The following is a 24,330-nucleotide window of genomic DNA, read 5'->3' on the forward strand; positions in this document are numbered from 1 at the left end:
TTTTTTATTGTTTTTTTTTTTGATGAAGTTTCTCATTTTAGTTTAACCTAATTAAAAACTTGGTTTTAATTGTATTTATTTTGGCATGCTCTACAGTGACTTGCCAAAAGTCATGAGACCACTGTTTGTAAAATGATCAAGAAGTGATATCTCAGAAGATGGTCGTACTTGTATAGATTGTGAGGTGTTATCTTGTGAGTGAGGCTTAACAAAGGCCAGTGTTCCTTGATCCAGAGTGTCCAGGGTTATGTGTGTACCGGTGATACTGTACATCATATAAGACATTACCACCCACAGTGGACAGAGCAGTGGGTGGGAATGATTGTGACTGGTGGTGTCTGGCTTGAATTGTCCATATGAACAGACAGGTACATCCGGAAAAAATCACTACATGCACACTTCAACAGGACATAGCAAAAGACATAATGTGGACTAAATGCATAACATTTTTTGTATCATTATTATAATTATGATGATGATGATGGTGATGATGATGTGAATCTGCATCTGTGTGTCTGTGTATATATAATATAATGTACCTGCGCAGCAGCAGTTTGGGGTGGTTCTTGCTCTCCAGGTTCTTGTCTATGAGGTCAGAGAGGAGGTGTTTCAGCACGTCCGTGGCGTACTCCAGCCTCCCCTGCAGAGCGGTCATGATGAGGGAGGCCACGTTGCCGCGGTCGCGCATGGAGAAGGAGCGCTGCAGCTCCAGAGTGCGGATGAACGTCAGCAGAAACACCTTGTTGTTGATCAGCTGCGCGAACAGCTTAAGAGCCTTCTCCACGTTCTGCTGACCGTTACCAGATACCTGCAGGAAGAGAGTGTGAAGCTCTTTGTGAGCTAGTTAGCTAGAAATGTAGCTTGGCTAACAAGCTAACAGCTAACACTGCAGATCGTGTTCCAGCTAAATTAAGCTCAAATCATACAGGTTTAAAAGATAAAGCTTCAAACCTGCACACACAGTCACGTAAACATCTCAAAAGTGTTTTGACTTGGTGCGAGTTATCATTGTGAGTACCATATTTTTATATGGACTATAAGGCACACATAAAATCCTTAAAATCCTTAATTCATTTTCCCAAAGATTGTCAGTGCGACTTATAATCCGGTGCTCCTTATGTATGAATTCTACCAGTTAGGTTGTAAGTAGCAGTAAAGCTACTCCAGTGATTGTATAGAGTATAAGGGATTTAGCACTGCTAACCATGACTGAATAGTGCTGCTAACTGGGTTTGGCTAGCACTGCTAACCAGGGCTGGCTAGTGCAGCTAACTGGAGCTGGCTAGCACAGCTAACCATGGCTGGCTAGTACAGCTAACCATGGCTGGCTAGCACTGCTAATTGCAGCTGGGTAGCGCTGGTAACCACAGCTGGCTATGCTGCTAACCGGAGCTAAGTAGCGCTGATAACTGGGTCTGGTTATCACTGCTAACCAGGGCTGGCTAGCACAGCTAAACAGGATTGGCTATGCTGCTAACCACGGCTGGCTAGCACAGCTAACCATGGCTGGCTAGCACAGCTATGGGAGTTAAAGTGAGGCCTGACAGTGGGTGCCGGATAAATGGCGCACTCCATTTATGAAGTTGTGTGGGTATTTAACTTTCATTGGTCTTTAATTGGTAGAAGGCTATGTGTGGTGATGATCATGACTGGTGGTGTCTGGCTAGAATTGTCCTTGTGAACAGACAAGCGACTCTGACAGAATTTTTTTTTTTTAGCTTTTAGGGAATATGGAAAAAAAATATGGATGTTGTAGTTTTCAATAGAAAGTAGAGTTACCCACCTCCAGCTCTCGGAGGACTGGGTGGTCCTCAATGCCAGGGAAGAGGACCCTCATGGCGTAGGTGCGGTAGTCCAGGTGAGGGATACCAGCCCTGTCCAGATCACTGGTCAGCTCATTGATGTCTGTCTGCAGCTCTGCGAATGCTGGAGAGTAAAAGAGTAAAAGAGAGAGAGAGAGAGAGAGAGAGAGAGAGAGAGAGAGAGAGAAGTTATAGATTTACAAAGTTTATATTATTTTAGCCAATCAGAACATGCAATGTATAGACAAAAGTATTGGGACTCTTGTTTCTACTGAAATTAAGGGTATTATAAAGGAAATTAAGGGTATTATAAAGACTTTCTACTAGATTCTTAAACTGGATTCTTAGCACCATCATTTCAGAGAAAAAACAATTTTACTGTGCTCAAAAAACCTCTATTCATACTTATAGTAGAAGACATTACCAGATTATTATTATTATTATTATTATTATTATTATTATTATTATTATTATTATTATTATTATTATTATTATTATTATTATTATGTGCAAAGCGTGTTGCGATCATAAGTCATCTTATATTGTTTAAATAGTGATGAATAGTTGAGAGTTTAGGAATAAATCTACACTAATGGGTGTGGTGGTCTGGAAGTGAGGTGTGTTCAGGTAAATTTCTGGCGTATTGCTATCCTGGCATCGCAAACACAGGTGCGCCACTGACTGATTAAAATCCTGACAACAGTCAATCATCAGACTTTTATTGCTACTGTTGCAATGCAGATGCACTGTGTGCATTCCCCCCCATTTGTTAAACACATACATGGACGCGCCACTTTTGCACAAACCCAACTTTTACATCAACAATAAACAGAATAAAAACATAAATAACATTGCTGTTCCTGTAAATGAGTTGCTTGTGTATCTCCACAGCTGCGCCGTTAAAATACCAATCTGCCAAAGTCAAAACACACTTGACTCTTAAAGGGAATGTTAGGCAAGTGACACACTGATTGGTTTATTTCATGTTACGCCCAAGAGTATTAGTACACGCCTTTTGCATGTTTCGATCCATGCACAAGGTGTACTTTTCCCGTCGTTACGACAGCAAAGACACACTGCCACACCCTGAATCAAGCTAAAATAGAGCCCAAGGTGTTACAACTGTCCCTAAAAAATCCTTTACATAGCGTCCACACTGAGATGAATAATTTTATTATTTTTTAATAATTATTAGATGCTGGATTTTTTTTGTTTTTCTGTATTATTTTCCATTTCTTTCCCATTTTTTTCATTCTCAAACTGCGTGCATTCAGCACACACACATACAGAGAGGCATGCACAGATAATAAATTGACTGCATGCTGTATAGTGTGTGTAGAGTGTGTGTCTCCTGCTGATGGAGACCGGAGGTGAGGAGGCTTTAATTGGGTCCATTCTGACTGAGCAGCTCTCTACCCTTAGGGAGTCTCTCCCTTCTATCTATCTCTCTCTCTCTCTTTCTCTCTTTTTCTTTCTCTTTCTTAGAGCACACTTGCCTTGCTTGCATACACACACACACACACACACATACACACACACAAAGAAAAACTTTGTCCAATACAGGTCCAGGCACACACACACACACACACACTTATGCCCTAAGCATGGCACGCTGTAATTTGGGTTCCTCTCCAGCACAGGTCAGCCAGTTCACTTGGGCACAATACAGGTCATCAGCTCACAATACACTGTCTCAGGCTCTAAGTGTGTGTAAGTGTGTGTGTGTTTGTGAGCGTGTATTTGTGTACACGCTGACCGACCCCCATGATAACGCTCACTTCAATACAAACAGAGCCCAATGAGTGGCTTGCGTGTGCATTACATCACCCATGGCTGAAGGCTCAATATGTGTCATTTAGCTACATCATTAGCCACAGAAGACGACTGTAATTGAGGTGAAATTGAGCGTCTGGAAATGGGGCCGAATGGAGCGGTGCTGAGATTCTGCGGGGCGTTTCGGGTGAGCGCCTGAGAGACTGAGGGCACTATACATAAAAAAAGGACTGAGATAAGATTGAAATAGGATTTGAATCTAGAGCTTATAAAATCTGGAACGAGCAGATTGATTTAAGGCGCAAAAAAAATATGCTTTGCACGGCTCAAAATGTGCAAAATCCATGTACTAATTCTTAAATAATGCTTAATTAATCAGGAGTGTGTTTATTTGGGTGTAACATAAAATAAAAACAGAATCAGGATGTCACTTTTTTTTATTCCCTTTAAGAACCAGATGAGCTGTGACTTTGGCACATTCATATCTTAACAGCATAGTGCTTTTGTACGTCTAAGCAGAGACAGATACTGAGCTGAGTGTTCAAGCTGTGAAGATACACCAGCAGGAAAACAGGAAACAGGAATGTTATTTTATTCTTTATTCTGTTTATTATTGAATTAAAAGTCAGGGTTTGCACTCTGTCCTTTAGGAATGGACTCTGAAGATTGACTGTAGTCAGGGTTTTAATCAGTCAGTGGCACACTTGTGTTTTCAACCATCAAAATACTGTAGCAACATGGCAAAAAATGCCAGAAAAACCCTGAACACACCTCACTTCCAGACCACCATGCCCATGAGTGTGGCTGTGGATTTATTCCTAAGCCACAAGTCAGAAAAACTCTCACTGAATTCAGAACGAGTGACATAAAAGTGAACACAATGAACACAAATGCTCATGCAGGCGACACAGAGAGGGTTCTGATTGGCCTGTTCTCTGATTCTCTGCAAAGAGTCTGTGAGTCAGCCAATCAGATTTTAGGGTGGGAGAGCAGTGTTTATTTATTTATTTTTTTTTCCTGCAGGATGCATTCAGGAGCATCATGGCTGCCATTAAAGCTCAGTTCACCTCTCACTACTCTAAAGTATATCCATGTCTGGTAAAAGTAGAAAACAATTGAAGTTGCTGTACAGTTTGTTAATAGTGATTTTAGCATTTAGCAATTACTTTTTGCAACTTGGGATGTCTGAATTCATACATAATGCGCATCATATTATAAGGTGCACTGATGATTTTTTTTTGGGGGGGGGGGGGATTAAATTAATTTGAAGGGCACCTTATAGTCCGAGAAATATGGTAAAACCTTCAAAACTAGACAGAATGAACAATCTAAAAATGTGAACTGTTACGTTTATAAAAACTCTTAGCTTGGTATGTGTGTGTCTATATGTGTGTGTCTCCTGACCTTCTTTGCACTCCAGCGCGACCCTCGACTCCAGGTTGTCCATCTGCATCTGCAGCCTCTTCAGCGTGAGGTCGTTTTCTCTGGATTTGCGCTTGTAGGCGATGAGGACAAGGATGACGATGATGAGGAGCAGGCCTCCTCCCGCCGCAATGCTGACGATGGCGGGGAGAGTGAGGAGACTGTCCGACAGGATGTTCACAGAGCCGGGAGAGACGTGAAGACCACCCACCTGCACCTGAGAGAGAGCAAACACACACACACACACACGAAGATATACACTGTTACTATACACCCTGCAGTATAGTATATACACACAAAAAAAGAGACCACTTAAAAACGGATGATCAAAAACCATCAAACCAAGCTGAACTGCTTGAATTTTTGTACCAGAGTAAAGCAGCATAAAGTTATCCAAAAGCAGTGTGTAAGACTGGTGGAGGAGAACATGATGCCAAGATGCATAAAAACTGAAAACTGTGATTAAAAACCAACCAGGGTTATTCCACCAAATATTGATTTCTGAACTCTTAAAACTTTATGAATATGAACGTGTTTTCTTTGCTTTCATTATTTGAGGTCTGAAAACTCTGCATCTCTATCAATATAGTTTATAAAATAAAACGAAAAAAAAATGAGACATAATGTTCATTTTACTTAAACACATGCCTATAAATAGCAAAATCAGAGAAACTGATTCAGAAACTTTGTATCTACATTATTATTATTTATTTGTTTTTGTTTTTTTTTTTCACTTTTTGACATAATGTAGAATATGGTAGATGTTATTTAGGCTGTATCATCATTTAATGATGAATGGACCAATAAAAATGCATCAAAATGACTGGAAATCAAATTAAATCTTTTGAAATCGACTTTTCCTTCAACTGAAAATTGGTCATTTTGGAGAGACAAGGTTTTTTCCAAGAGGGCAATGTTGTATGTGTATGTAATTATGCTGCCCACAGGACACAGCACACAGGACGCTGCCCACAGCACAGCGTCCTGTGTGCATTCATTTTCCAGCAGGACTTTTGGCACAATGCCCACAATGCCAAAAGTACCAATTGGTCTTACTGTATATAATATTCACTGATTTTTTTTTTTTTTTTTTTATTGGCTGTGAGCCATAATCATCATCGACAAAAAGAGAAATAAACACTTAAAATAGATCACTTTGGCTGTAATACATCTATATAATATATAAGTTTGACAGATATAAGCACACATATGCAGTTACACTGTCTGTAATTAGTCAGTGACTATAGGCTGGAACTAATCGCTGCATGTCTATTCTCAGACTGAGCTTTAGCTTCAGATAAATCTCTGCAGGTGTGAGGCAGGTGCGTGACCTGATTTGTCTGGATGACTGAACCAGATAACACACACGCAACACTGCCTTTCACTGTAACACACTTGATACACACCTTTCACACCTTACCAAACAAACCAGCAGCAGCTGTAATGCAGGCGATAAGCAGGTAGAGTATAGGGGTGTACGAATATATTGATATATTGAAGTGTTACAATTTTTAGTTTTGCAATATTGCATTGAAAATTGCATCTCAAAAACACAGTAGGCACCACTAACTAAAATAAGACTACCTTTATAAAGAGTTTATGAATGGTTTATAAAGGAGGTTATTATTGGTTATTGAAAAAAGGCTGAAAATACTGTTAAAACTCATTAATGAGCAGTTAATAAACAAATAACAACTTAGTAAGATACCGATCTTACTTTGTGTTTTCCATCAATCAGCATTAAACCTGTCATATTAATATATTCGTAGGTATGTTTAACTCTTTATTTTAGTTTACTATAAATTAAATGATTCAGTTGAATTAAATGACTAAGCAAACAACGGATCACTGTTGACTTTTTGATTCATGTGTTGTAACTGCTTATCAATGGTTTTAAGGCATTTACAACCTAATCAACAATGTAATATAACATAATAATAACAGAATACTTCATAATCTAGTTTATACACCATTTATAACACATTTATAAGGATAGTCTTATTTTAAAGTGGTACCACACAGTATAGAGTATAATGTATTTTGTATATAATTACTGTAGATGTAAAGACACACACACACACACACACACATGCAACACACACACACGCACTCATGCAACACACAAATCGTCTTACCATGACTTTGTACTGGCCGGTGAGGTTGGGGGGCTCACAGAGCAGCTGGGTGTCTGAGACGGTGACTGAGCAGGGGGTCTCTCCGAGGAGCACCGTGTAGTTCAGCTTCACTCCACCTGAGGCTGAGGGAACCAGGTTCTTCCCCTGAAACACACACACACACATTGATTTTGTATTTTGTAAGATAAAAAAATGTTTTTTTTTTTGTTTAATAATTGAAATTGTTTTATATACTTATATATTATAGCTCTGGAAAAAAAAGAGTATCTAAATTTCTCTGATTTTGCTATTTATAGGTTTATGTTTGAGTAAAATGAACAGTGTTGTTTTATTCTATAAACTACAGACAACATTTCTCCCAAATTCCAAATAAAATTATATTCTCATTTAGAGCATTCATTTGCAGAAAATGAGAAATGGCAGAAATAACAAAAAAGATACAGAGCTTTCAGACCTCAAATAATGCAATCCATGGTGGTTTTTAATCACAGTTTTCTTCATGCATCTTGGCATCAAGTTCTCTCCTCCACCAGTCTTACACACTGCTTTTGGATAACTTTATGCTGCTTTACTCCTGGTGCAGAAATTCAAGCAGTTCAGTTTGGTGGTTTGATGGCTTGTGATCATCCATCTTCCTCTTGATTATTATATTCCAAAGGTTTTCAATTTGGTAAAATCAAAGAAACTCGTCGTTTTTAAGTGGTCTCTTTTTTTTTCAGGGCTATACATACAAAGCGGCTTCACAAAGATCCAAAAAAAGAGCTTTTGTTAAGCAAAAAGGAAGTCACCTTGGGAGGAACCTTGAGAAGGATTCCCATCCTACTCCCTACATTTAGTACTTTGTACATACTTTGATTTAGTTTGTTTAAATAGCTTTACATCAAGTAAACGTCCTTGTTTTTTTACCGTGCTACCAATTTGTTGTTAGTCGAATGTTTTCTAAATGTTACGTTTTTAGAACATTCAATCTGTCAAGTTTTTTATTGAACGTTTTAAACATCCTGGTAATGTTCTTGCGATGTTACTTGTGTCACACTTTGGGAACTGTTCATTTTAATGTAGTATTCATGTAGCTGGGAATATTATGTGAGAAACATTCTAATAATGTGATGGAAAGCATTATTATGTTACGTGTTTCAGAAGGTTCCTGGAACATTATTTCTGCAACTTTACAAGCTAAGGTTCTGGAATAATGTTATAACATTCTATAATGTTAGCAGGGTAGCTGTTTGATCTAATTTCGCTTAATACATATGCAGTTAAATGTTAGCTGAATTTCAGTTGAGCATCCATGAAGCATCCACAAGCTCAAAAAGCTAAATCCGTGCACTGCACCGCTCTGCAGGTGCTGAACCCCCGCTGATATAATTTGATCACACAGTTAAAGGGCACCATCCACATCACTTGTGATGAACAGGACGCTACCTTCAGGATAATTGGTGATCCTGGCTTCTGCTCCAGAACCCCGTTGGTGCTGAGAGGCTCGAAGAAGGGGTTGGGGTAGTAGAGGAAGTTGGTGTTGTTGTAGACCAGCAGCGCCTGCACGTTGTTGAAGATGAAGCCAAACTCGTCGGCGTGCTTCACCGAGTCCAGCCCGGGCCGGTACTCCGCCGTCAGAGACGGAGCGAAGCAGCTCATACTGGTGGTGTTCAGAACCTTACACACCTGAGAGAGAGAGAGAGAGAGATTTATATTTTTTGTATACAATCCAGGTTAGCACACGAACATCCCTTTCAGACAGCTTCCTCTTACAGCGTCCACAGTTAATCCTGTTGGATGTGGTTGGTTCATCCTACTTGGTGGTATGCTGATGTTACCCTGGATACTGTGGCTCTTGATGCATCACAAAGACTTGCTGTCTTGGTCACAGATGCTCCAGCAAGACGTGCACCAACAATTTGTCCTCTTTTGAACTCTGGTATGTCACACATAATGTTATAGTGTGCATTGCAATATTTTGAGCAGTAAAACTGTGCTCTTACCCTGCTAATTGAACCTTCACACTCTTACTGCTCTTACTGGTGCAATAATGTGCAATTAATGAAGATTGGCCACCAGGCTGCTCCAATTTAGCCATGAAACCTAAAATCTCACACTAAAATGACAGGTGGTTCAGTTTCATTGTCCAACCCCTGTACTTTCTCTGTATTTCCATAAAATGTATTTTAAGAAATACAGTGTTAAAAAGCTTTAAATTAAATGTTGTGTTGATGGAAAATATTTTCTAGTGATATTAAATACTGCTTAAAGTGCATTTAGTGTAGTGTTTTTTTTTTTTTTACTATAGCTTAATTACAATTGTAATACACTTACAAGATGGCATTAGTTGTTCCAAAATAGTACATTTAGTATGCATTTAAGTATGTATTAATTCAAATGTTGCAAGTATGTATTTTTATGTTAAGTCTACTTAACAAATAAAATATACTTAAATGCACTTTTCTTTTATATGGGTGTATGCACATTTCCAAGATTGCAATACACATCTGTCTATAGACTGCTGTCTGGGTTGTTTTCAGTCAGTGGCGCACCTGTGTTTTCCGTTGCCAAGATAGCAATATCTGAACACAACATTTTGAGACCACCACGCCTATTAGAATAGATATATTCAGAAGAACTGTGGCTATTTAAACGGCAATATATTGGCTTCGATTAGGAAATACAATGCAATCTGCCAACAACTTCCTCCTTCCAATCTCATGCATTTAAAGTCTGCACTTGTTCTCCATCACAAATGAACCTAATTGACCTGAGAAGTTAATTAAATACCCATTAAGTTTTTTTGGAAATGTTGAAAAAGTGAACGAGAATTTGTGCAATAATTACTTAAGTGAAGTAACCCTAAAAAATAAAACAAAGCTTGCTTTTTTTCCCTTTCACATTCTGTCAGCAGAAGAAAAGAAACAGAGCGACGCCTCCTAAAATAGTCCAGAAAAACAGCGGTTGAACCGCAGTGTAGGAGTGTCCTCATGCTCTATTTCTCAAAGCTACCGATATCAAACATGAAGGATCCGCGATTGGGACGAGCCAAGAACCAGCTAAGCGTCTCTTGCTGCTCTTCTCTTCTGCTCTAAACGACAGAAGAACACGGTCAGGCACTCCTGGGTCTACAGGACTAGCGCAGGACTTGGTGCTGGACGTACAGGAAGTGAACACGGAAACCCTTATTCTGAGTAACCTCTTTAACCAGGAGTGCAAATGAAAGCTGCAGGTTAGAGCATAATGTCACTGCCATGTTCATGCAGCGGTAGAAAGGAAAAAGTAGTGTCAGAACGCACTTCTGGCCTTGTTTTAACAATATTCTCTTTCCTTTTAACCAACAACACACACTGATGACTCTCTTCAAAAGTGAAGCCGCTACTGGTCTAGTGCCTCTGCTGGCTGGTTGCGGTATGACGTGTTGTTCCACCCATCCACATGTGTGTTTTTAGAGCCAAATATAACATCAAGTCAAGTCAAGACAAGGCTTCTACTGTCATTCGATTGAGTAAAACCAACACAGTGGAACATAAAGTAAAAATATAAACCTTCAACCTCCTTTAAACCTTCAAGAAATCTATCCATGTCCAAAGTCCAACAATTCCAACACTTATCTTTCTGTTTTAGTTTCATTTTCCCCCAGAAATAATTTTTAAACCTTCATTCTGCTCCATCGTAAGAAAATGATTGACAGCTTTTGACTAGAACAGAATGGTCAGCTGCATAACATGGAGTAGCATGGAGCATGGAGCATGGAGTTGTAGTTGAGCTGCCAGGAAACTAGTGAGTTTATCATTAATTAATTAAAATTGATCATTTACTGTTATTGTGCTCAGATGCATCAAAAAAAAGCACAAATACTTTGTTACATTATATAAGTAGAAATGTTGGTTATCTTTACCTTACTAGAGTAAAACATTTGTTTAGATGATTTTCTCACTTATTCTTGAACATTGTTCTCAAGAATCTGCTAATAATGACCAGAATCCATGTGACCATTACCTTTAGCAATATTCCCAGTACCTGAACTGGTCCCACAGCCTAATAGAATGATGGAACCACCAGCTAATTTTACTGTGGGCGTTTTTACAAGTGTTTGTATTGGAATGCTGTGTTATGCTTTCCTCCATGCATAAATAACCACCCTCTAAATAGCTTTTAAATTGTTGTTTCTTCAGTCCACAGAACCTTATTCCAATATAAAAAAGCTGACTTGTTCAAATGTGCTTTAGCTTTAGCTTTAGCATACCTGAAGTGACTCTGTTTGTGGTGTGTGCTCTGAAAAGGCTTCCTCTGCATTTCTCTCCCATACAGCCTCTCCTTGTGCAAAGTTTGCTAAATAGTTGATTGATGCAGAGTGACTCCATCTGCAGTAAGATGATGTTGTAGGTGTTGGGAGCTGATCTGTGGGTTCACTATAACTGTTCTCACCATCCTTCTCCTCTGCTTATCTGAGATTTTTCTTGTTCTGTCACTTCTTCAGGTCTTAACTAGAACTCTGTCTGTGGTTCTTCCATTTCCCTGACTCTGTTCCTCACAGTGGAAACTGACAGCTGAAATCTCTGAGATCTCTGAGAACTTTTTGTATCCTTCCTCTAAAGACCATAAAGTTATTGAAATCAATAAAACAATAAAACAACCAATGATTTATAAAGGAAAATCTGGTCTCTACTGCACAGACTCTGGTTGCAAATTTGACAACATGGCTTTGACGATTTTGGCTTCATTTCTAAAGAACAGAAGGGAATGGAACCACAGAGTCCATGTTTTCTACAGTCATCGCAACACACACACTCACACACTCACTCTCTCTCTCTCACACTCCCATACTCATTTACACCCAGGCACTGAGCCTTCCCCTCCGAGCTCCAGAGAGCGCCACTAACTCTCAAACAACAAAATTGATTGCGGCGAATCCCCGACTGCGCCGCGAGGTTTTCATCTCATCTCTCTCTTCTGCTCTCCAGGGGGAACTTAATTAGAGCTAAATATCTTCAAAGCACGGCGAACGCCACGCCCCGTACCTGCGCCGCTCGGCTACCCGATCGATGCAAAAGCGGTTTCGGCCACGCAAACTTGATTTTGGCAGACGTGAAAAAAAATCTAACGTACGCGGGCCTCCAGACTCGAGCTGTGCCTCATTCTGATGCATTTCCTCATTCCACGTTCCTTCATTCCTTTCGGGAAACGGATAGTCTGTCTGCTCCCCTGAGTCTGAATTTGTCTTTTTTTAAATAATTACCCATTAGCCCCATTAGTAGCGTACTGTCTGATTACTAATGTAAAAAGTATGACATCAAAAAACATGAACGAATAAGACTCAAACAGATTGAAGATTAAAAGCAGGACAAAAGCTACAGTGGGTGTTCTGTCACAGTAGTCAAACTAAATTTGTTAAATCACAGATTCTTAGCAAAAATTTCTTGTTTTTATCATGTTATACTCAATAACAGGAGAGTAATAAACATTATTTGAATGATTAAGTTAAGCAATTAATGCAATTGCAATTTAATGATTAATTGAGACACTGTATATTAAGTACTGTTAATTAATGTACACTTATTGTAAAATGTTAACATTTCAGTATCAATATTAATCGGTTGGACAGTGGTAATATCGCAGCTGGTGAGACTATTTATTTCACAATATTCAATATTTCCCGATTTCAGACTAACATGAGGTCCAACCAGTTCTGCAGCGTGAAGATTCTGGACACGAAACTTACTGTACACTTCTGCTGCGATACCAAGACCTCCATCAAGACAGACTGTTTAATAATGAATGTAACTCGATAGCTCTGGCGCCATGCTATCGCCCTACTGAGCGAGTCCTCAGTGCAGCCAAAGCAAGCCATTGGGGGTCTTTGGAGCGCTGTCAAGTAGAGGTCACACTGGGGGCAACACAACAAAAAGAAAAGAAAAAAAAGGAGAAGAAAACACATTTCGAAGAAACGACATTTATGTATTTTTGTTGTATTAGCCTGCAGACTTCGTCTGAAGGTAGGATCTGTACCTACTGTCCAAGTATGAAAAAGCTTGTTTGTGTAATAAACTTTCATAAATACAGTATATACTGCATATGGTGGCCAGCAACAATTTATTTGCATGAAAGTGACAGAGGGGGTGGATATGGCTCCTTTTCCTAGCTTTCTCTATGTGGGATTTAAATGCCCTTTAAATGTCGAGAAGATGTTTAAATGTGTAATGTTTTAATATTTACTGAGTAAACACAGGGGTTGGACAATGGCTAGGTTTCATGGCTATTGTACCAGTAAGAGCTGTAAGAGTGTGTAGGTTCAATAAGCAGTGTAAGAGCACAGTTTTGCTCAAAATATTGCAATGCACACAACATTATGGGTGACATACCCATAATTCAGTTAAAAAGAGGACAAATTGTTGGTGCACGTCTTGCTGGCACATCTGTGACCAAGACAGCAAGTCTTTGTGATGCATCAAGAGCCACGGTATCCATGGTAATGTCAGCATACCACCAAGAAGGATGAACCACATCCAACAGGATTAACTGTGGACGCTGTAAGAGGAAGCTGTCTGAAAGGGATGTTCGGGTGCTAACCCGGATTGTATCCAATAAAAAACATAAAACCACAGCTGCCCAAATGTATGTATCAATTTGGGTGTAGTGTGCTGCTGTTGCAAATTAGCGATTAGCCGACACTGAAATTTGGAATCGACGCAGTTTTATAATTGAAAATGGTTGCAGATCTAGAACCGACTGCACTAAACGACTTCACGGAACTTCATCACAACTCAATGAATGATTGAAATGTGTTGTGAATGCAGCTAAATTGTAAAAGATGTAAGAGTAAGCAGTCTAATTCACTCTAACACGCTCTCTCGCGCTTTTTCGTGAACTGGTACAGCAACCTCAGCGACTCTGAATGGCTGGGAGGGACGCTCCGGGCTCTGCTGTAGAATTCAGATCTATTGGGCTCTTTCTCCCTCAGTGGAAGTGCCTTGCGAGAGAGAGCAGGGACAGATGCTACCACAGCAACGCGCCTCATGCTGCCTGGAACAGCACCCGCACTCGCAATTTAATGCTGGCTCACAATACCATCTGCTCAGAGAACTGGCTGGATGCTGCATGATTTTTTTATTTTTTTTATTTATTTTTTTTTGAAACCACATTTGTTTTTTTTCTCTGCGATCATTTGTCTCGCTCTCCCTCTGTTTCTCTCTCTCTGTTTCCTTTCCATTATCACTTTTCAGCTCTATTGATCCTGTAAGAGGACCTTGTAGTTCTATAATGATTAGAGACTGTAGTCCTGTTAATGTTTCTCTATACTGCAGTTGCAAAAAAAAAAAAATAATAAGTATGTGAACCCTTTGGGATTACTTGGATTTCTGCATAAACTCATTGGTCACCAAATGTCTTCTGATCTTCATCTAAGTCACAACAATAGACGAACACAGTCTGCTTAAACTAATACCACACAAAAATACAGTCTACAAATGGAGAAAGTTCAGCACTGTCGCTACTCCCCCAAGGCATAGTGGTCGTCCTGTAAAGATGAATGCAAGAGCACAGCGCCAAATGTTTTAGGCCGTTTTTTCACATCAGCACCATTTGGTCTGGTTTAATCGGATTCTAGTTCATTTGTACCATTGATGTGGTTTGTTTCAGCAGATGTGAAATCAGTTATCGCATTCGAGACCAGCGAGAGGAGATGATCTCGGTCTCAATCCAACCCATGTATCAAATATAACGGCTGTTCAGGTGCAGTTGAACCTGATTTATTACCCAGATAATCATCACAGCTGTAAACAAGCACTCTGCTGCTGCTCCATTTATAAACTTTTTTACTGGCTGGTTTATGGTCTGATCAAATGAACAGTGTGTCAATCAACCAACCAATCAAAAAAAAAAAGTGATGTCCATTGTAATGGCTGCTGAAGGGGCTGAAAGATAAAGTTAAATCTACGTTTAAATTTCAATTTAAAACCTACAAAGTAGAAACGCTGCTGTTGTTAACTCGTGATAATAAATAAATAAATATATATATGTATATATATATATATATATATATATATATATATATATATATATATATATATATATATACAGGCAGCACAAATACACAAATAAGCAGACTTCTATTATCTGTTTAAGCTCGGCATTGCCTTTAAAAGTGGCGTCTGGGGAGGTCTCTGGCTCTGATTGCTGGGAACATCATCTGATTGCCTGCGATTCTGAAGTGCTTCTCTTCAGCGCCATACATGCTGAAGTGCTGTTCTGATCAGGACAGCAGCTGATAATGCTTTAGGAATCCATCTTGTCTTGTCTTTACTCGTCATTACTGCCTCTCTCTCTCTGCTGTTCCACGTGCCAGACGCCCCCTTTTTTTCCCCCGTTCCTTGGAAAGAAAATGGAAGCAGAATAAAAAAAATGCTTTTCACCGTAATCAGGACGATGATTAATGTCTCAATTGTAGGCTGGTGACAGGTACGGCGGGACGCACAAAGGCAATTGTCTCCGATTTCGCCTGACTTTTGAGGCTGCTGCCAGGTAAGGCGAGGGCGGGGAGGGAGGGGGAGGAGGCGAGGCAATTTGGGGAGGAGGCAGGTGACAATTTGAAGGCCGCGTTGACACGCTCCCGGGCTCCGACTGCCAGGATGTGCCGCTGTTTGCTTCTCCCCGGCGTCAAAAGGCGAGAGGGAGGGGATGAAAAGATGTGTAATTGTAACCTCAGCGGTTAATAAAAATTCACTCCTTCCCTTTCAAGGCTGCAAATCAAAGCTCAGCCTGCAGTTTGGAGAATGCTCCGAGTGAGGGGGAAGGAGGGGGTAGGGTTTTCGAGGAGTTGTGCATTTGAACCGGCTCATTTCTTACTTTTTAGTTGTTTTTTTCTATGCTGTTAAACATGGTGGCGGATGTACATTATTTAACAGTGGTTCAATCCCATTTCAGCCATTGGCCCCTACCCCTTGTTTTCAAGTTTACCCCTTCCCATTGGAACAGAGCTCCTCCCTCTAAGAATTGAAACAATCCTTCAAGCGCCCGATACGTCATCAGGAGCGCTAAAGTTCAGTAACCTAGCTAGCTAGCTGCTGCTGCTGGTTAACTAGTTGTCTTCAGATCATTTGAACCATTTGAACCTGCTCATTCATACTTTCTTAATTTCATAGTTTTTAGGGTTTTTTTTTCTCTGCTGTTAAACATGGTGGCGGGTGATATGTAACCCTAACAGTTGTACATTAGTTAACAGTGGTTCAATCCCATTTTACCCATTGGCCCCTACCCCTTGTTTTCGAGTTTACCCCTTCCCATTGGAACAGAGCTCCTCCCTCTAAGAATTGAAACCTAGCTGCTGCTGCTGCTGGTTAACTAGTTGTCTTCAGATCATTTGAACCATTTGAACCTGCTCATTCAGTGTTTCTTAGTTTCATCGTTTTTAGAGATTTCTCTCTGCTGTCAAACATGGTGGCGGGTGATATGTAACCCTAACAGTTGTACATTAGTTAACAGTGGTTCAATCCCATTTCACCCCTTGGCCCCTACCCCTTGTTTTCGAGTTTACCCCTTCCTATTGGAACAGAGCTCCTCCCTCTGAGATTTGAAACAACCCTTCAAGCACCCGATACGTCATCAGGAGCGCTAAAGTTCAGTAACCTAGCTGCTGCTGTTGCTGGTTAACTAGTTGTCTTCAAATCTTCAGAAAGGGGAAAGGTTGTCCATTCCTTAATTCCTCTGTGATGGGGAGCTGAAATTAGCTTTGATTAGCTTTTATTTTATTTTATCTTTCCGTTCCACCTTAAAAGCTGCAGCTTCTGCCATCCGTTGCACCATTTAAGGTGGAAAAGGAAAGTTAGCTAGCTCAGAGTTCAGAAATCAATATTTGGTGGAATAACCCTGTTTCTTAATCACAGTTTTCTTCATGTATCTTGGCATCATATTCTCCTCCACCAGTCTTACACACTGCTTTTGGATAACTTTATGCTGCTTTACTCCTGGTGCAGAAATTCAAGAGTTCAGTTTGGTGGTTTGATGGCTTGCGATCATCCATCTTCCTCTTGATTATATTCCAGAGGTTTTTAAATCTGGTAAAATCAAAGAAACTCATCGTTTTTAAGTGCTCTCTTATTAAGTCCTTGACTATATTTAGCTTTTAATGGTAAATCTCCATTCAAAATGTTGTGTAGTTCAATCTTAAGCTTAGTCCCTGTCGAGTGAGCTTCCCCTATATATTTAAAGTTGTATGACAGCAACAACACACTGAAATTCTATCTGCTTTTCTGATGATTCAGGGCCAATTTCTCACAGAACAGCACTATTACTGTGTAAGTAGCTTGCTAGGAGAAATAGGGTTATTGGCTTGTTATAATCCTTTCTTCTATAGTCATTGATTTCTTTCCCAAAATGTCCAGCAAACAAGCCTTTAAAAGCTGCTTCGGGATTGAATATATCCTCCAAATGTAGTTATTACTGCTCGTTTTCAACATGCCCAGAACATATTGCTGAAAAACTATTTTTTAGATGTTTTAATTTTGGATATTTTGCACTAAAATGAAAATCCCTTGTATCCCTCCCTGAAATCAGGCGAAGAGATACGTATTACTGATATGTACTCTGTAAACTGATTTATTTTTTTTTCATCACAGATAACACTGTAGATTCCAATTCTGAAAAATGTCATGCTACACAGAAAGAGCAAACTGAAACTGAAGCAGTGCTATAAATAAATGATAGAACAGAACATTAGTTTTAGTTTTTAATATGATTTTACACGAAACTGAGCCAGTTGACAAAAATGTGAACTGCAAAAAAGGATGATGTATTATGTATGGGAGAGCTACGCGAAAGAAGCCATTTCTGCAAGCACGCCACAAACAGAGTCACCTGAGGTATGCAAAAGGCGAAAGCACACCTCAGGCGACTCAGTGCTTTTGCAGTATTGTTGAGCGATGCACAGTGACACCACCTGCAGCAAGATGATGCTGCAGCTCTTTGGAGGTGGTCTGTGGATTGTCCTTGACTGTTCTCACCATTCTTCTTCTCTGCCTTTCTGATATTTTTCTTGGCCTGCCACTTCTGGGCTTAACAAGAACTGTCCCTGTGCTCTTCCATTTCCTTACTATGTTCCTCACGGTGGAAACTGACAGGTTAAATCTGTGAGACAACTTTTTGTATCCTTCCCCTGAACAATCTTACATCCTATGAACATCCTATGTTGAACAATCTTTGTTTTTAGATAATTTGAGAGTTGTTTTGATGAGCCCGTGATGCCACTCTTCAGAGGAGATTCAAATAGGAGAACAACTTGCAATTGGACACCATAAAAACCTTTTCTCATGATTGGATACACCTGGCTATGAAGTTCAAAGCTTCATAGCCAGGTTACCAAACAAAAAAATAAAATTTTGTGCTTCAGTAAGTCAGTAAAAAGTAGTTAGGAGTATTCAAATCAATAAAACGATAAGGGTGACCATACTTTTGCACCGGTCAAATTTTGGTTTAATGCATATTGCACATTTTCTGTTAATACAAAAAACCTCATTTCAATCCTGAAATATTACTGTGTCCATCAGTTATTAGATATATCAAACTGAAATGGCTGTTGCAAACACCCGAATATTTAGAACTAAAAATGATTAAGATTAATAGGGGTGCCCAAACTTTTTCATATGACTGTAAATCAAGAAATTCAGAGAGCAGAAGCTTGAGGACGCCGGACCGCCTTGTATGTGATTGGTCTGAAGAAAAGCTAGAAGCCAATCGGGTTATAATGTCGCTTTACCGCGTCATAATTGATTTGCGTAAAGTTGAGAAAAATTCAGCTCCATGTTGTTTGTGTAAGTAACTATAGGTTTAAATGGGATCTCTGGTGGATTCTGCATTTTATCGAAACCTTAATTAAACACTAGGGAAGCACGGTTTGACAAAGGTAGCACAAAAACTCAACACAGCCACTCGGCTGTTCTAAAAATGTATATACTGTATACGATTATACATAGAAGGTGACATAAAAAATAAGTGACTTTTTTATGGATTAGTCTAGGACGCCACTTATCCTCCACATGTGGAGACCACCCTCGGATTGCCCTCTATCTATCCGTTCTTCCCTGACCAGGCCAGGAAAACCCATTCCCTTAATTAAACATGGACTCCTAGGAGGACGAGAAAACAAATGCAAATTGTAACGATTCCTCAACCTCACTTTGATTATAGCAGGCTCTTGTTATGCTGACGAAGCTTTCTGACAGTACTTAATCTTCCCCAGACACCCATTAAACAATCCCCTCGCCCTCCCCAACCAACCCACCACCCACCACCACCTACCCACCACCCACCACTCTACGACGTGCCTTTTTACCCTGTACACTCAGCCTGGACACTCAGATTTAGTTTGTATTCCTCAGAATAATAGTACCGTATTTTTTACCCTATAAGGCACAGCATATTATGAAGTGCACTATCTGGTCTATTTCCATATATATATATATAAATATATATATATATATATGGCGCACCAAGGATTATAAGCTTTTGTATGCATTAAGCGAAACTAGTAAGGAACAGTGGGTGTCGCCATGTTTTCCTTCTAATTCAGCAGACCTAAGCTAAGTTAAGTAAAAAATATATATATTTTAAAGTCAAACGAGTGATGGATGATAATCTACACAGATTTTTCTTTTAAAAACTGTTTATTTGAGTGAGCAAGCTTAGATTTGCAGATTTCCACTAAGGCTAACCACATTTAGCGGCTAATCCAGCCCAACAGCGATACACAGGGAGGGTGTACACCCTGAGTGTTCTCTGGTAAGCCAGAGAAATATTAGCTAGCGGTTTGTCCCACCTAGCTTGTTTTAACATGGCAAAAGAGCACCATTAATGGGTAATGCTAATGCTGTTCCAGCAGTGGTAGCCAGGGTTAGGTTGTCAGCAGGCTACAAGCCAATAATACTCACCTCTGAATGGTGAAATAGCTAGGCTTTAGCATGGTTAATGGGTAATGTTAATGCTACTTCAGCAGTGCTAGCCAGGGTATAAGGTAACCAGCAGGCTAGAGACCATTAATACTCACCTCTGAATGATAAAAAAGAGCTACTAGCCCTTAGCGTGGATAATGAGTAATGCTAATTCTGCTCCAGCAGTGCTAGCCAGGGTATCAGGTTATCAGCAGGCTACAGGCTGATAATACTCACCTTTGAATGGGGAAAAAAGCGCTAGCGCCTAGCACAGTTAGCGGCTAATGCTAATACTGTTTCAGTCTCGAGTATTAGTGCTGGAGAACTAAACTGAAGCTCCTCTATAATGTTGTCCTTCAGCTTATTACCACCTGGTAAAATTCATGCATAAGGCATACTGTAGATTTTTGGGAAAATTAAAGGAGTTTAAGTGCGCCTTATAGAGCAAAAAAAAAAAATATATATACAGTATATTATACTATAGTTTTCCCAGTGAGTAAGATTTTTCTTTTTTTTTTATCCACAGCAACAAAAAAACAACATACAGTCAAGGCAGGCATTTCCCTTCAGCGTTGGTTACTCGCGCTGGTTAAAACGCTCCAATTAAATACTTCAGGCGAAACCACTTTGTGGCCACTTTGCCGGTATTATTCAGCAGGGCCGTTATCTCAGTTTAGAGATATGCACCCATCAACGAGGTCGTGTGGTGGCTGGTGGGTAATGGAGGTTTGTGATATTTTCCTTTTTATTATTATATATATATATATAAATATATATTTTTGGAGATGACTGGATGACTCACAGCCAATCCCCCCGCCTCTGTGGGTCAACAGAAAGGACAGGAATGAGTCTAATGCAGTCTAAAGACAGGCTTTGTCGCGCTCCTTCCCTCCCGCAAGTCGACGATAATGAACTCCGACCCCGCAGACAAAGCGCGGCGGCGCTCAAGGTTGCGCGTCCGCCGAGTCAAACTGATACGAGTTTGCTTTCATTAGCCTCCCTCTCCTGAGATATCGGAACACACGAGAGAGCCGTTCTCCTAAAAGCCTGGGACTCAGGTAATTGAGGTCGTTTGGAGAAAAGAGAGGACGCGGAATTAAAAGAAGAACTAATAACCAACGAAGCAGAAAAACCCTCAAACACCTCCATTCTGCGGTACTTACGTTTACTGACTCACGTCCGCCGTACTTGACTCGTATCCTGGGCTCTTGAACGACGTCCAGGTTGGTTCCGGTCACCATAAGGGGAGTGTGCCCACTGCAAATGATGTAAAAGAAAGAAAATCATACGATTAAACTCAATTAACGATTACAATGCAAAGTTGACATTGTCTTTTCAACTTTACTGTAATTTTTTTTTTTATTTGTGCCATATGACTTGTGAAACATGATTACAATGCACTGTTATCCATTCTACACAAGGGGTTAAACAATTGACTAATAGACTAATTGACTAATAGATTAGTCGACTAGTCAACCAGGACATCCGCTAGACAGTGCAGTACGTAGCTTTTAAGCTTTTAAGTAGTTAAAAGAAAACGAAAAAATAAAAAAAAAACAGAAAAAAAATGCAGACAGACTGTAAAATTTCTATTGCATAAGGCAGCTGCATAATTTCTAATAAATGCAGCTGAAATCTAATATTTGATTGATGACTGTTGAATGTACCCTACAAACCCTACCCAAACTCATCACAAAATCATAACATCATAACATTTTAGGGTTAGATTTAAAGTTAGGGTTAAGTTTTAGGGTTGATAAATACGGTATTTTTTTAGACTTAGGCTCAGTTGAGAAGCAATTTAGTTACATTTTATGGTTAAATTGCATTTAAGAGACATTCAGTTGAATGTTAATTGAATGTTAGCTAAGCATCTATAAGGCATCTATAATGGACCATCCAAATAAAGTGTTGCCTAGTACCATATTTTTAAGACTACAGTAGATTTTCCCAAAAATCTACTCTGCTGAAGTGCAGCACTAAGGCTGGGTGCAGCAGCATTAGCATTAGCCGCTAACCACAGCACTAGCTCTTTCACAGTTCAACGGTGATTCAATTGGAATTGCCTTGGGTTACCGGAAAACTCAGGGTTCCTCAGTCTAGCGCTATCGGGCACCATTTATATCTCGATAACGCTAATGCTGCTGCACCAAGCCTTAGTGCTGGAGAACTCACCATTCACTGAAAACTCATGGTTAGGCAAATATTGGAAATCTGAAGCTTACCGTAAATAAACGGAAGCGCTTTACTCACCCATATACGCAGTTTAAATCTGTTTAGATTAACATTCAACACTCGTTTAACTTTATTTTTTTGTATTAAGAATTATAGTTTTGTTTATTAAGATGCTTCCCCAAGCTTTTCCCATTAAGAGGGAAACATGGGGGAAGGGAAACCCTTGCTCACTTTGATGTAGGCATCCTTACTAGTGTATATACTGTATGAACATAGATTAAATTAATAGACATTCATTTATGGTGCACCTTATTATTATTTGGTGCACCTAATAGTCCAAAAAATATGGTAAAATAAATTAAAAAAAAATGCTGGAAATAAGCAGGCTAGCATAATGGAATGGTATAAAATGCCAAGTCATGGACTAAAGAAGGCGACAGATAACAAATTAGTCTTTTGTGGTGGTCCCAATTGGTCCCAATAGTTCCCGACCATTTATTATTTCCCAGCTGAATATCCTGCTTCTATTCACGAAAGGGTAAAACTGATGTCTTGTGAAATTTCATGAGAGCTCCAAATTAAAGTGTCAGACTGGAGAGAATGGTGAAGAACTAAGTCCGGCACATCCTGTACTTCCTACTTCTGCTCAAAAAAAGAAACTTTCCCCTCATTCTCTCCTTCTCCAACCCGAACCAGCCTTTAAAAAAAAAAACGTCAAACGCCGCTCTGCAGATAATAGGTTTGTGAGAAGGTAATGGTTAAAGATGCTTTTAACCGACTTCAGTAGAGATGCAATCAAACGTTGGTAGGCTCGCCTTTGAAAAAAACACCAAAGGAGCAGAGCTGTGGAGATCCTGTTTAGCATGCAGGGGTCGTCTGTGGCTCAATAATAATATACAACAAAAATATGCCCTTATCCAGTTGTTTCTAGAGCTGCAGTTGATTTCAGCCACAGGAAGTGCCGCTACAAAGCGTCTCTACAAGCTCTGAGCAATGCATTAGACATGCATTAGCCATGCACGGGTTGTAGCAGCGCAGCCATATGGCTTTTTCTTTTTTTTTTCTTTTTTTTTCGAAGATGCTTCAGTGATATTAGCATCATGCAAAAGCTACATCTGCTGTCTGGCCTTGTCGTAACCACCTGTCCTAGTATATACTAAAAAAAAAAAATAAAAAAAATAAGAGTAAAATTTACTTTAAAAAAGTTTCGCAACTTTCTGCATTTCCTTTTTTTTAATTAAATTTAATTTCAGATAAATTTAAATAACTTTAACTCGGTTTCAAGACTTAAATGTTACACAGAGTAAATAAGTGAACTAAACTTTACTTAATTTATTTTTGCTGAATCAAACCTTTCTTTTAATAAACCTTTATTAAATCTTAATTTCTGCATACAATATTACCTAATTACAATTACTTAAATTTATACAAAAATACTTAAATAATTTATGATACATAACATAGTATAATTCATGAAATGTAAATATTTTTAGTTAAAACACACATATTACACACATACATGACATGTAATACACTCTTTTTAGTATGCTAAAAAGAAAGTAATGCCATCCATGTGTGTAATTTGTTTGTTTTAACTAAAAATATTTAAATCCTTTATAAAGGGTTTATAACTGGTTTATAAATGAGTCTATAAATGATTTATGATTAAATACACTGTAAATACTTTAAAACCACTAATAAGCAGTTACAAAAAAACTAAACAAATAAACAGAAAAAAAATTGGCCTGTCATTATGAATAGTGATTCCGAATTCATTTACACTGTTAATCTTTCTCTTTTCCATCAATCAGCATTAACAAATATGCAAACAAATAACAACTTTATTACTTAATTTCACTACCCTGATTAAAGATTTATCAAGCATTAGTTTAATTATACTATAATTAATAACTGACTTTTTGGAAAGACAAAGTTTGATTAGCCTCCAGGCCACTGTTCTGATGCCCTTTCTATTAATGTGTTATAACTGCTTAGTAATGGCGTTATTACCTGGTTATAAGTATTTAAAAAACCCTTGATGAACCCTTTATAAAATATATTTATAAGAGAGCCTTGTTTTGAAGTGGCACCAATGATTTGAATGGGTAAATCCTTTTTTTT

The 24,330-nt window shown here is 39.1% G+C and overlaps 1 protein-coding gene across 1 annotated transcript in view; it reads right to left on the reverse strand.

The window, feature by feature from the left end:
* The window catches only part of plxna2 (plexin A2), a 410,426-nt gene that overhangs the window by 63,435 nt on the left and 322,661 nt on the right, over positions 1-24,330 (reverse strand). Inside the window, exons 17-22 of the mRNA XM_049486476.1 lie at positions 21,198-21,291; positions 8,558-8,797; positions 7,133-7,276; positions 4,980-5,214; positions 1,784-1,926; positions 540-808 (exon numbers count right to left, since the gene is read on the reverse strand). Of these exons, the coding sequence (XP_049342433.1) occupies positions 540-808; positions 1,784-1,926; positions 4,980-5,214; positions 7,133-7,276; positions 8,558-8,797; positions 21,198-21,291 (1,125 nt within the window). The remainder of the gene's footprint in view (positions 1-539; positions 809-1,783; positions 1,927-4,979; positions 5,215-7,132; positions 7,277-8,557; positions 8,798-21,197; positions 21,292-24,330) is intronic.

This window comes from Astyanax mexicanus, chromosome 13, assembly GCF_023375975.1.
Source record: "Astyanax mexicanus isolate ESR-SI-001 chromosome 13, AstMex3_surface, whole genome shotgun sequence".
NCBI classification, from domain to species: domain Eukaryota; kingdom Metazoa; phylum Chordata; class Actinopteri; order Characiformes; family Acestrorhamphidae; genus Astyanax; species Astyanax mexicanus.